General features: G+C 51.6%; 2 protein-coding genes across 4 annotated transcripts in view; one reads left to right on the forward strand and one right to left on the reverse strand.

Moving 5' to 3' along the window:
- LOC113214097 (zinc finger protein chinmo) overlaps positions 1 to 8,369 on the reverse strand; it is a 43,527-nt gene extending 35,158 nt beyond the window's left edge. Inside the window, exons 1-4 of one of the 3 annotated variants that reach the window (XM_052267652.1) lie at positions 8,353 to 8,369; positions 8,058 to 8,160; positions 2,887 to 2,930; positions 2,131 to 2,272 (exon numbers count right to left, since the gene is read on the reverse strand). In XM_052267652.1, coding sequence (XP_052123612.1) covers positions 2,131 to 2,248 — 118 coding nt within the window. In that variant the 5' untranslated portion in view covers positions 2,249 to 2,272; positions 2,887 to 2,930; positions 8,058 to 8,160; positions 8,353 to 8,369. Of the gene's footprint in view, positions 1 to 2,130; positions 2,273 to 2,886; positions 2,931 to 6,627; positions 6,949 to 8,057; positions 8,281 to 8,352 lie in introns of those variants that run through there. The other 2 variants (XM_052267651.1, XM_052267650.1) reach the window with 2 other exon arrangements.
- Positions 8,370 to 8,556: 187 nt separating this feature from the next.
- On the forward strand, positions 8,557 to 10,433 carry LOC113212205 (cytochrome b-c1 complex subunit Rieske, mitochondrial). The gene is made up of 5 exons (XM_026430818.2): positions 8,557 to 8,780; positions 9,268 to 9,411; positions 9,485 to 9,662; positions 9,744 to 9,892; positions 9,965 to 10,433. Exons 1-5 carry the CDS (start codon positions 8,570 to 8,572, stop codon positions 10,102 to 10,104), a joined length of 822 nt encoding a protein of 273 aa, XP_026286603.1. The 5' UTR covers positions 8,557 to 8,569; the 3' UTR covers positions 10,105 to 10,433.
- Positions 10,434 to 10,701: the final 268 nt, after the last annotated feature.

Below are 10,701 nucleotides of genomic sequence, written 5' to 3' on the forward strand. Positions count from 1 at the left end.
AGGAGGGGGAGGGGGGGGGGCAGCGGACGGGGAAGCGCCGGCGTCCCCGCGCGGCCAGTGCAGGAGTTCGATACGGGGGGCCTATGGGAGGTGAGCCCTGGGCGCCAACCGGCCCGCTCCGCGCCTGTACTACAGCCCAAAACGTTTCCGAAAAGAAAACGGCAAAACAAAGCAAAAGGGGCTCGCCCTTCCCACCAGACGCCGCGGGGTTGTCACCTCCGCGTCGCTGCGCCGGCAACTCGCCGACGCCCGGTGCAAGGGGCCACGCTTTATCTCCGCCTATCGCCTCGGGAAATTATTCACACCTTTGCCGTGTGGTCTGTGATATCGAGCGTCGTCATGACTATTGGCGCGACCAACGAGCCTCCCGGACATACACCTCTGAGGGGCTCTAGGCTGGTCGATTACGTGGGCATTATTAAGGGGAGAAAGAGGCCAGTGTCAGTTGCGCCCCTCTTGCCCTGCACTCCAGGAAATGATCCGGACAATCCGAGAGCGCGCGCACACCGCGGCGGAAACCCAAGTGTGTGAATGTCGCTCACTTGTAGGTTTGTGAACGCCATTCGTTCACACGTCTTGCACACGTAGTGCACACCTTTTCTCCCTCGAAATTTGTGCGAATGCGCATTCACACACCTACAAGTGTGCTACACATTCACACACTTGCGTTTCCAGTGCCAGTGCGGCTAAAAACACTCCAACCTTTTTTGTTTAAGGTGGATAGGCAACCCTCGGCGCCCGCCCGCCGGGGTGTCTGTGATCGACAAGTTCCCATTATGACCGTACAAATCCACCGCCTTTGAGTGGAACACAGACAGACGCACACTAAATCCTTAAGCATTTTTTTGTGCGTAAAATTTATAAAATTCTGCCTGTTGTGTGCAGATGACTCTCTGCACACGTGTGTAGCAGTGTGACACAGGTTTACACATTTTACGGTGTGCCCGCTGTGGGGTATAAGAGCGGGAGGGAAGCCGTATTACAGACGGAGGGGAGTGGTGGGAGTGGCCTCTGCACCGCCTCACACGTTCAACTTCAAACGGGGATGCGCGGGACGCGCGCTTTTCACGTGTGCGAACAGCGCAGAAAACGAGAAAAAGCAAGTGTGCAATTCTATATTGGTTCAGCGCATCGTACGCTGAGCCTGAGCGCTCCTTTGACCCATAATCGATGGTGCCAGACTTTCCTCGTTCCCTGGTCGCATCATTCTTTTATACGTATCGTCCTCTTTTCACGACTGACTCCCCGATGCCCGGTAGCTGATGCAGCAGATAGGCAGCGTTTCACCCGCTATACATAGCTTCAAGCAATTTCATTAGCTTTTGAAAGTCAAAGTGCCTTACTTTTCTTTAATTTTAACGCCGTGGTGGTCATCGTGGACCGTTTTGAAAGAAATGAAAATAAATAAATATCGAGTTACAGCTATTTTTTAGCACTGCACATAAAGAAAAGAATATTAATTGTATAGATTCTGCTATAATTCCCGTTTGTTTTCTATTTTTGTAATTGTAAATTGCGAATGGTTTTTTTTTTTTTGTGTTTTTTTTGCATTTGCTTTCACCCTTGCGCGGGAAATGCATATACACAACATGTGACACTTCGACTAAAACTGACCACGTTTATATGCTTTCCGATGACGCATGAAGACAGAATAATACGTAAAGAAGGGGTACGATTGTCGGCAAAAGCGCGCAGACTAAGCACATTTCGTCGCAGAGTAACGAAATCGCTATACGGTATAAAAGCGCGCTGCGGGATTGTGGACGCATTCTCCGCTCCCTACGGCGATCTACGTGCGCTGCTGTGGTACGGTACCCCCCGGCCCGGCGCTATGCCCGTGCGAGCGAGTTGGGCGACCCTTTCTTTCTCACTCTCTCTTACTCTCTGCAGTGCGCCCGCGTTGCGGCGGCACGGAGCAAGACGCCGCCGCCGCGGTGCAGCTCTGCAGCGCCGGGCCGTCGGGCCGTTACTCGGGGGTCCCGCCCGTTACGGGTCAAGTGCGCGGCGTTATGGGGAGATGCACCTAACGGGACCAGCTGCAGCTGCAGCCCGCTGCACCTGCTATACACGTGCAGCTGCTACGGCTGCACACACACACACACAACACACATACTCGCATACTGAACTCACCTTCGCAGAAGAGGGTGACATCTGTGAGGCTCTCCGATTTGAACAGGTTTCCAAAGGCTGTCGCCAAATTGCTGCCGAAACTGTTCCATTTTAGACAGAACTGCTGCTGCGAATCCATTACCGAGGTGTTGGGCCGCGCCGCCTGTAGGGGAAGACGGGCGTCAGAATACATTTAATAATAATAATATCAAAAACAATAATAAAAAACATCGTGAAAAGTACTAATGTTGGGATGTGCCTATGTCGTTCGACCCATTCACTGTTCAAAATATCGTCGTAAATTTACAAAAAATTTGTAAACTTGAATTATAATTTAAGTTGTCAATTTACGAGAGCACATTTTTTACTCGCCAATGGATTTGAAGTCGATACGTGCTGCATGTATTTTTACGATTCCAAATTGTAATTTTACAGCTTGCGTCAAGGAAAATTTACCTGTAAACCTACCTCCTAGTGTTGAAACTACTAAAAAATACGATTCAACAAACAAAAAACATGAGAAAAATTATACCAGATCGTCTAAAAACAAACTTTTTTTGTTTTTAGTGTTTTAAAATTACTTTGACTTGTTGCCATGTGTACAACTGTTTACACAGTGTGAGCAGGCCATTAGAACGTTCACGATAACTAACGATAACATAGATCTATAGGCACGCTACTCTAAACGTAACATTTTGATTGGCACTCGTAATGCAGGAAAATGGGAAAGAAAAAAAGTGATGATCCAGCCGGAAGTACAACAAACAGGTCACTTACCGGACTTCGAGAGAGTCAGCAACTCCAGTGTGGGTCGCCAGGGCCTGCAGCAACAGACAAAAATCCAGGGTCAGTCAAGCTAGCGTCGGGCCCACGACGCGCGTCCATACCATACATACTGCTCACAGTCACACACACATTCACACACACACACACACACGGCTAGCTGCAGCCGCCCCCCCCCCCCTCTTTCCCTCCCGCTGTACGTTCGCCGTGCGACCATTGTCATTGTACAGTACCCGGACAGTACCTCCACCTCGCCCCGCCCCGCCTGTTCGCGGGTCTATGATTTTTGCAGCCCGGTGTCATCCACCTTTATGACAACCGGCTGGCGCGGACTAGGCGCGAGCTCCGCTCAGGGTTACGCTGAACCCGAGCCCGTCTCCCCCCCCCCCCTCTCTCTCTCTCTCTCTCTCTCTCTCTCTCTCTCTCTCTCTCTCTCTCACTCACTCAGTGCAGTGTTTCTTTCCTGTTCATCATGCTGTTTCAGTGCTGATTCAGTTCAATACGCTCGGTCGGAAATGCGAAAGAAACCTTACATTGATAACACAGGAACGACACAGGAAGGCAACGTGTATGTGAGCGAGCAGGCCAGATGCAGACTCCAGGAACATTAAATAAAACACAGTCCGCTTGGTTGCAAAAGTTTTGCGAGGGTAAAAAATTGATCCAGAAAGGACGGTAAAAAAACAACGTCTGAGTTTTTGAGGAAAAGGGGAAAACTTTGAGGAACTCCTTCACTGCGTAAAAATTATTATCAAAAATTTACAAAATTTTTATGACCTCGAATTATAATTTAAGTTTAAATTTACGAGAGTACAGTTTTTACACGCTAGTGGATTTTAAGTCGACACGTACTGCATGTATTTTTACGATTACAAATTGTAATTTTACAACTTGCGCCAAGAAAATTTTTCCTGTAATCCTTCCCACTTTTTTTCACAGTGTTGAGTTGTTAGATCCTCCAGATTTTGAGGAATCCTATTTTTTTTTTAAAATGGAGAAAATTTCCACAATTTGAGACTTCTCCTGTTTTTCTCTTCTTTAAAAAAAAATCAAACCGTTTTTATATTGTGGGGAATGATTTAACAATTTTACGAACTGGGTGATGCCGGTATTTCCTACAATTTATAAACGATTACCTTAGCTGCAAGCTGATTTTTTAAAGGTCAGTTTAACAGCGTATGTTTGTGATTCTGCAACAGCTTTGCCGTAAAATAAAATTATTTGTCTTGTAATTTCTAATTTATAACTTTTTTCTACTTTATAAGTGCTTGATGTTTTTCATTGACATCTATTATATAATTCCTCCGTAGGCACGAGCCATCTCTCTCCTCCCTTCCCCCTCCATTCCCTCACTCCCTTCCTTCCTCCCTCCCCCTTCCCGTCTTCAGCACGTGCGGCAGGGTATGGACCTCGCGTATGACGAATATCATACAGTACGCAAAACGGTCCTGTTTTTGTGGTGAAGTTGCTAAGAGGTGTGCTACAGAGTGTTTCCAGCTGCCCCGTACTTGTTTTTAGTTGGGTTTGCCTTTCGGCTCCGAGCGGTTAGGCAAGCCGCCTGCACGCGTGAATGCGGTACAGTACACCCAGAGTACCCGTCGCCCGGTCTGCAGCTGAGCAGGAGTGAGAGAGACAACTGGTGGAGCCGCATCGTAGTGTGCGCTCTGCATCCCCGAAAAATCATTTAAAATAAAAACTCTACCACTTTCATTTCAAATCTTAAATAGGTGTTTCAAAAGGGGTTTCTTTTATATCAAACAAATTATAACGATCGTGCCTAACGAGCTAAAAGGAAACAACCCTAGCCCCGATCAGGAGGCTGAGAGAGAGAGAGGAAGAGAGAGGGCCCATATGGAGGGGGGGGGGAGATGACGTGGGCGGGGGAGGGGGAGGGGGGCAGCAGGTTGCACGGTGCTGCGCCCCTGTGCTGTGCGTCATCCTTCGCTCCCGAAAAAGAGAGGGAGAGAGAGACGCGGGGAGTGGAAAAGGGGGAGTGGGGGAGGCAAGAAGAAGAAGAGCAACAACAAAACAAAACGTCCATCCGCAAGTTTCGGCCACTCGTTTCCGCCACCGCCGACTGCTGCTGCTGCGGACTCGCCGGCGCGGAAAAACGTCGGGGACGACCTTGATTTTCGCGAGGAATGCGCTCATAGTCGTCGTCAGCCAAATAATGCAGTGGGTGTTTGCGCCGGGGCCGCGCGGGCGTGGGCGGCGGGGGACGCAGTGCGACACGCGCAGCAGGGCCGCGGCTGACCTTGCTGCACTCCGCGCCGTGCACCCCGCCCGACATCGGGGTCGCGAGAGGAGAGCCCGCGGCGAGAGCGGCCGGTCGCTCCTCAGATTTCGCACACGCCACAGCAACAACGATGACTGTTTCTGCAGCGGCGAGCAAGCGGGGCCCGTTGTTGTTGTTGTTGTTGTTTTTGTGCATCTCCAGCAACGGCACATCGCGGCTTACGCAAGCGCTTCACTGCAAGGGCGTTGATTTCCTTTTATTTTGATGTTGTTGATTGATATGTTGTTGCAGCTGCTGTTGTGTTTCGACTCCAGCGAAAGGTTTTCAATTTCGAACTGATGAGGTGCATTCGCGCGCCGTCTCCTTTCTCCAGGACGCCGTCGAGCGCCCCTCGCGGTGTCCACGGCGGCGTCCCCTCGCCGGCCCCCAAGCCCAAAGGGGTCGGCTCAATGCGCCATGATGCCATGTGAGAGGAGGAGAGGGGACCAGGGGGGCCGGAGGCGGGGAGCGCGCGGCAGGACCAACGCATGCCTCTCTCTCTCAATCTCTCTCCCTCTCCCGCACGCTCGCACGCAGGGGGCCCCAGGCCCCCCGAGGTAGAGAGGCGGCCAGGCCCGAGCCTCCAAGACAACGACGGCGACAAAAGATTGCCAGAGATTCCATGCAAAAACCTCCTCCTCCTCCTCTCCTCCTCCACAACCTCTTCTCCTCCTACTCCTTCTCCTTGCGAGCCGAGCCGTGCTCGGCCAACCAGCCGGGCCCGGCAAAAGAGCAGGACGAGAAGGAGAAGGGGAACTGAGAGGAAGAGAGAGGGGAGAATGGCACACGAGGAGACGAGAACAGGGGGGGCTGGCGGCGACCACCAGCAGCAGCACGGCGAAGGCGGAGGAAGGAAGCACACAAAGAAAATGACCTTGGACTTGAAATCTGCTGTGACCGGGCGGGCAGGGCGGGCTGCACGGCGACGGGTAGGAGGCCAAACCGGGCGGGCCACAGGCGCGCGAACGCACGCACACACACACACGACGAACACGTAGCACTGTGCGGCACTGCATTTGCCACTCTCTCACACACGCACACACACACACACACACGTGGTCTGCAGTGGACTCGAGCTGCACGCCGGCGCTGGGCTCTCCCCCCTGAGCGCGACCCCCGGCCCCGCAGCCGGCGCGCGGCATTCCTTCAAGGAGGCGCCGAACAGGTGGCCGCAGCAGCGCGGGGGGCCGGTGCGGGGCGCGGGCTGCAGCAGCACGGCGTGCAGAGCGACGGCGTCGACGCCGGCCTCCTGATAGGCAAGCGCCCCCCGGGAGGAGGGGGGGGGGGGGTGAGGGGGCGCCAGGAGGGAAGCACCCACGAGCGCTCGGCCCGCCGCCGCATGGCACGGCTGGCGCGCACGCCGCACTGCCCTTGCACTTGCACTTCTCACACTCACACACACACACGCACTCACGCACGAGGCTCGCACGACAGACATATATGAAAAAGGTGTTACTCGCATTTCATTCTAGTCCTCCTCCATGGACTTGCTCTCTGGCGACTCCGTAGTGCGCGGGGTCTCCCGGCGGCGGCCGCTGCACGCTGAGGGGGGAAGCTGTTATCCGAGTGTCGGTGAGCTGCTCGCCGATGTTGTTGTTGTCACAACGCGCGACACGGCACTCTGGCACCGACAGGTCGTCGCCGACGGGGGGGTCGCCGGCCGACAGGACTCGGGAGGGGAAAGGGCTTGTGCTTCTCGCGGGTTGCGGGCGCCGCGCTGCGCGGGGCGCACGGCTCGGCCTGGCTCTCGGATCTCACGGGGGCCGCTGCGCTGCGCTGCCGACGAGCGCTCGTTCTGTACTCACTCCGCTCCGCGCGAAGCTCGGTGGTGGCGGGGCGGAGCGCGGAGCGAGCGTTGCGGCGGCATCGCGCAGCGACAGGCGTTGCTGCGCCCCCCACCCCCCCGGGGGAAAATTCGGCTCGGCTCGGCCATCCCGGCTCGGCTCCGGCCGGGCGAGACTCGGCTCGGCTCGGTCCCTGCCGCCTGCTCGGCTCGGCAGCGGCTCGGAGCTCCGTGCAAAGCGAGTTCTGCAGGCGCGTGCAGGTGCCAGCGGCGGAAACGGCCGAGAGTCGCGGCGCGGCGCAGCTCGGGCGGACCCGAAGCGCGTCCGAGCCGAGCAGAGGCCGAGCCGCGCCCGGCGCCGGGAGCCGAGCCGATCCGCGAACACACACAAGGTAGGCCCGCGAGAGAGACCCGCGCCGGGTCCGCGTTGGCGAACCCAACCCAAAGGGAACCCACGCCACCCGCGGCACTCGACTCGCGGTCCGAGGGGAAGGGGGGAGGGGGCGCACTCCCCCACCCTTCACCCTTCACCTCCCCTCGACACGCACCGGCTCAAACTTCATTGTTGTCAAGAAAAGCGTAACCAAGTCACTGTTGTCATTAATTTCTCACTGTTATCAATTGTTGTTATTGTAATACTGATGATACATAACTATTGTTGTCAACGAGTTTACAGTATTTTGCGACCGTCACATTTTGTTGTCACCACGTCTCCTCAACATCGAAATCGTTGTGGTAAAAAAATCCTATGAATCACTTCGACAACAACAATGCACAAATGACATTGACATTGTAAAGGGCTGAAACAGTGCTCGGACATTTCCGACATAAACTGGCAGTTTAATTAACAAGACTTCTTAGTGCCAAGGGATTTTTGCGCTACCGGCATAGTGTAAAGAACACACTCAATGATTTTGACGGACTGCCATGGGCGGTTTTGGGCGTAAATCGCATTACAAGACGTCGGTATGGACCGCCAGTCGGATGGTACCCAAGTTCCACTCTCCATTTTGTGAGGGGGCTGTACAAATGTCCTTGCAAGTCCCCCTACTGCAAATTTGCAACGTTTACACAGTGCACAACACAAATCTTTTCGCTCCAACTCACCGATAATTTTAGTTGTCACGTTTATAGATGCATCCTCCCATCGGCACCCACGTAGATCGTCACGCAATTAATCGTTTAATGTTTAAAATAAAAATTCACTCATCTGAACACAGGAAAAAAATGAGTTACTGCCGGAAACAGCGGGTATGTGCAGTGAAGGCCACTGCATTTGATTTGCAAAACTAGTTTTCCTGATGTTGAGTTGAGCTATGAAGGATACACAAAACCACATTAAAAAGAAAATCTAACGCAAAAAAATGAATGTAAACCCGCAAAAACAAAATGATGTTCATACAATTAAATAAAAAAGGCGACTAATTCATTTCTGCACCGCAGAAATGGGGAAGACCGATTTTTCATACACAGTTCAGAGACCGTGGCGCCCCTGGTGGCGAGGGTGTCACCTACGCGATCGTCTTGTGTTTCTGTCCTTCTGTTCTGGCCGTCTGTCGAAAAGGCGAAAGCCAGTTGAGATTTTCATTTGGTGTTTAGTTTAAGTAGCTTGATTCACCATGATTAGTGCGGTGGCGAAATCGGGCAATCTTGCCCCTTACCTGAAGAACACTAGCCAGGCCGTAGTGTCATCCCTGAAAACCTCAGTGAAACCAGTTGTCGTGTCCTCCGATAAAGTTGTGGCACCTACTCCTGTTTCGAAGAGTACCGATTTTTCCCTAGGCAGTGCACTTAATCGCGGTAAAATCTCCGTGCAGTACGGTCTCAATGGTAAGTGCATGTTTGATGTCTCACTCGTTGCACCATACTGACACTCCCACTGTACACATAACCTTCTTACACAACTGCGGATGAGATCCATGTCATTGATTTCGTCCCTATTTCCTAGTTTGAGTCATTGCTACTCATGGTCTTAGTATCGTCCTATCAGAGTTTTGGATTTAAAAATCTGTTTTTCAAGTTGTCATTCTGTTGTAATGCATTTAAAGAAAATTGTGTGTAGCCCCTCTCGAAAATATCGTCAACATAACCTCTACCTTCTGTGGTTTTTCTTGCCAAATCTTAAGTTTTGTCGTTCATGTTCAACATTTAGATTTATATAACCCTATTATCTCATTTCTCTTTTTAAATCTGCATTATTTTTGTCCCTTGAAGATTATGATAGTAATGCTCCAGTTTGTGTTTGAATTGCTTCAGTTACTGGGTCATAGTCCAAATAATTTCACTCATGCATCTTTTCTTCTTTTTATTGAAACAGGACCTCTTCAAATCCGGTCAGCTCACACCGATGTCCGTGTTCCGGATTTCACTTACTACAGGAAGACATCAACACTCGACCCCACCAAGAAAGCCGAAGCCTCTGAGTCATCACGTAAAACATTCGCCTACACAGTCACTGCAGGTAATTCTTACTTTCATCATTGTAATGATTATGTGATGCGATGAAACTTGACTGATTGTACATTTTTTTCCAGGTGGATTTGTTCTTACGACGTATGCTGCCAAGAATTTGGTTGGCACATTTGTTACCAGTATGAGCGCCTCAGCCGATGTGTTGGCTCTTGCATCTATCGAAGTTAACCTTAATGATATCCCAGAAGGCAAAAGTGTCACTTTCAAGTGGAGAGGCAAACCTCTGTTCATCCGTCACAGGTAATATTTATCACTTAATGTTGTGCAGACACTCTACTTTGTGACTACCTCTCAATGAGTGTGTGTCTAATTCGTCTTTAGGAATGGCAAGGAGATTGCCACTGAAAGTGGTGTCGACTTAGGATCATTGAGAGACCCCCAGCACGACACTGAGCGAGTAAAGGACCCCAAATGGCTTATTGTCATTGGTGTCTGCACTCACTTGGGTTGCGTGCCAGTGGCCAATGCCGGTATGTTTTAATGGGATGAAAGTAATACTTGACTTGCAGTGTTGCCAGTATTTCATATTTTCCGTCTTTCAGGTGACTTTGGTGGTTACTATTGCCCATGCCATGGCTCTCACTATGACGCATCTGGCCGCATCAGGAAAGGACCTGCTCCCCTCAACCTGGAGGTTCCTCCCTATGAAATCAAGGACGATGGAATGGTTATTGTAGGCTAAACTAATTTTTTTAGACAATTGTAGTAAATTGCACATGGACATCAACTATTCATATCTTGCTTTTATTTTCTCTCTAAAAATATCCGAGCTATCTTCCATCCGGCAGAAACTGTTTCATCCAAATAACATTTTGATTGGTTAATTTTATTAGCGTTCTGCCTTAAACTATGGCCGTCGTTTTTTTTCTTTTCTTCTCTCGGATTTACAGGTATGTAAATCATGTATTGTAAAGACAAACTATACTATGTGTGTTACTGGAGCGCCCAGCTTGCTCCGCGTTGTACAGTACGGGGATCCTTTGACCCATCAATAAAGGATTTTAAGTTTTACGAGTTGGCTCCGGCATTCCCTCCCTTTTCCATCACGCGCAGGGTGGGGTGGGGCGGCCGATGTTGTTGTATGTGGGTGAAGTTCAGTTTTACCACCCCCTTAGGCCGGGGCTGCGCTTGCCGGCGGCCGGCCCGGCTGTGCTCGGTCCGGCCCTCGGCTCGGCTCGGCTTCGGCCGGGCCGGGTCGATTCTGCGCTGGAGAATCCTGAGGGATGGCGTTGCTGGCGATGCACTTTAAGCGACAGGCGTGGTGAAGGGGTGGGGGTGG

The sequence above is a fragment of the Frankliniella occidentalis genome, unplaced genomic scaffold (genome assembly GCF_000697945.3).
Source record: "Frankliniella occidentalis isolate FOCC.00 unplaced genomic scaffold, Focc_3.1 Scaffold56, whole genome shotgun sequence".
NCBI classification, from domain to species: Eukaryota; Metazoa; Arthropoda; class Insecta; order Thysanoptera; family Thripidae; genus Frankliniella; species Frankliniella occidentalis.

Bases quoted from the DNA above. Each gene is read 5' to 3' on its own strand.
- LOC113212205 (XM_026430818.2), top strand. From the start codon at position 8,570: ATGATTAGTGCGGTGGCGAAATCGGGCAATCTTGCCCCTTACCTGAAG. The intron at 9,663-9,743 runs GTAATATTTATC...ATTCGTCTTTAG, and splicing joins CCTCTGTTCATCCGTCACAG to GAATGGCAAGGAGATTGCCA. The intron at 9,893-9,964 runs GTATGTTTTAAT...TCCGTCTTTCAG, and splicing joins CGTGCCAGTGGCCAATGCCG to GTGACTTTGGTGGTTACTAT.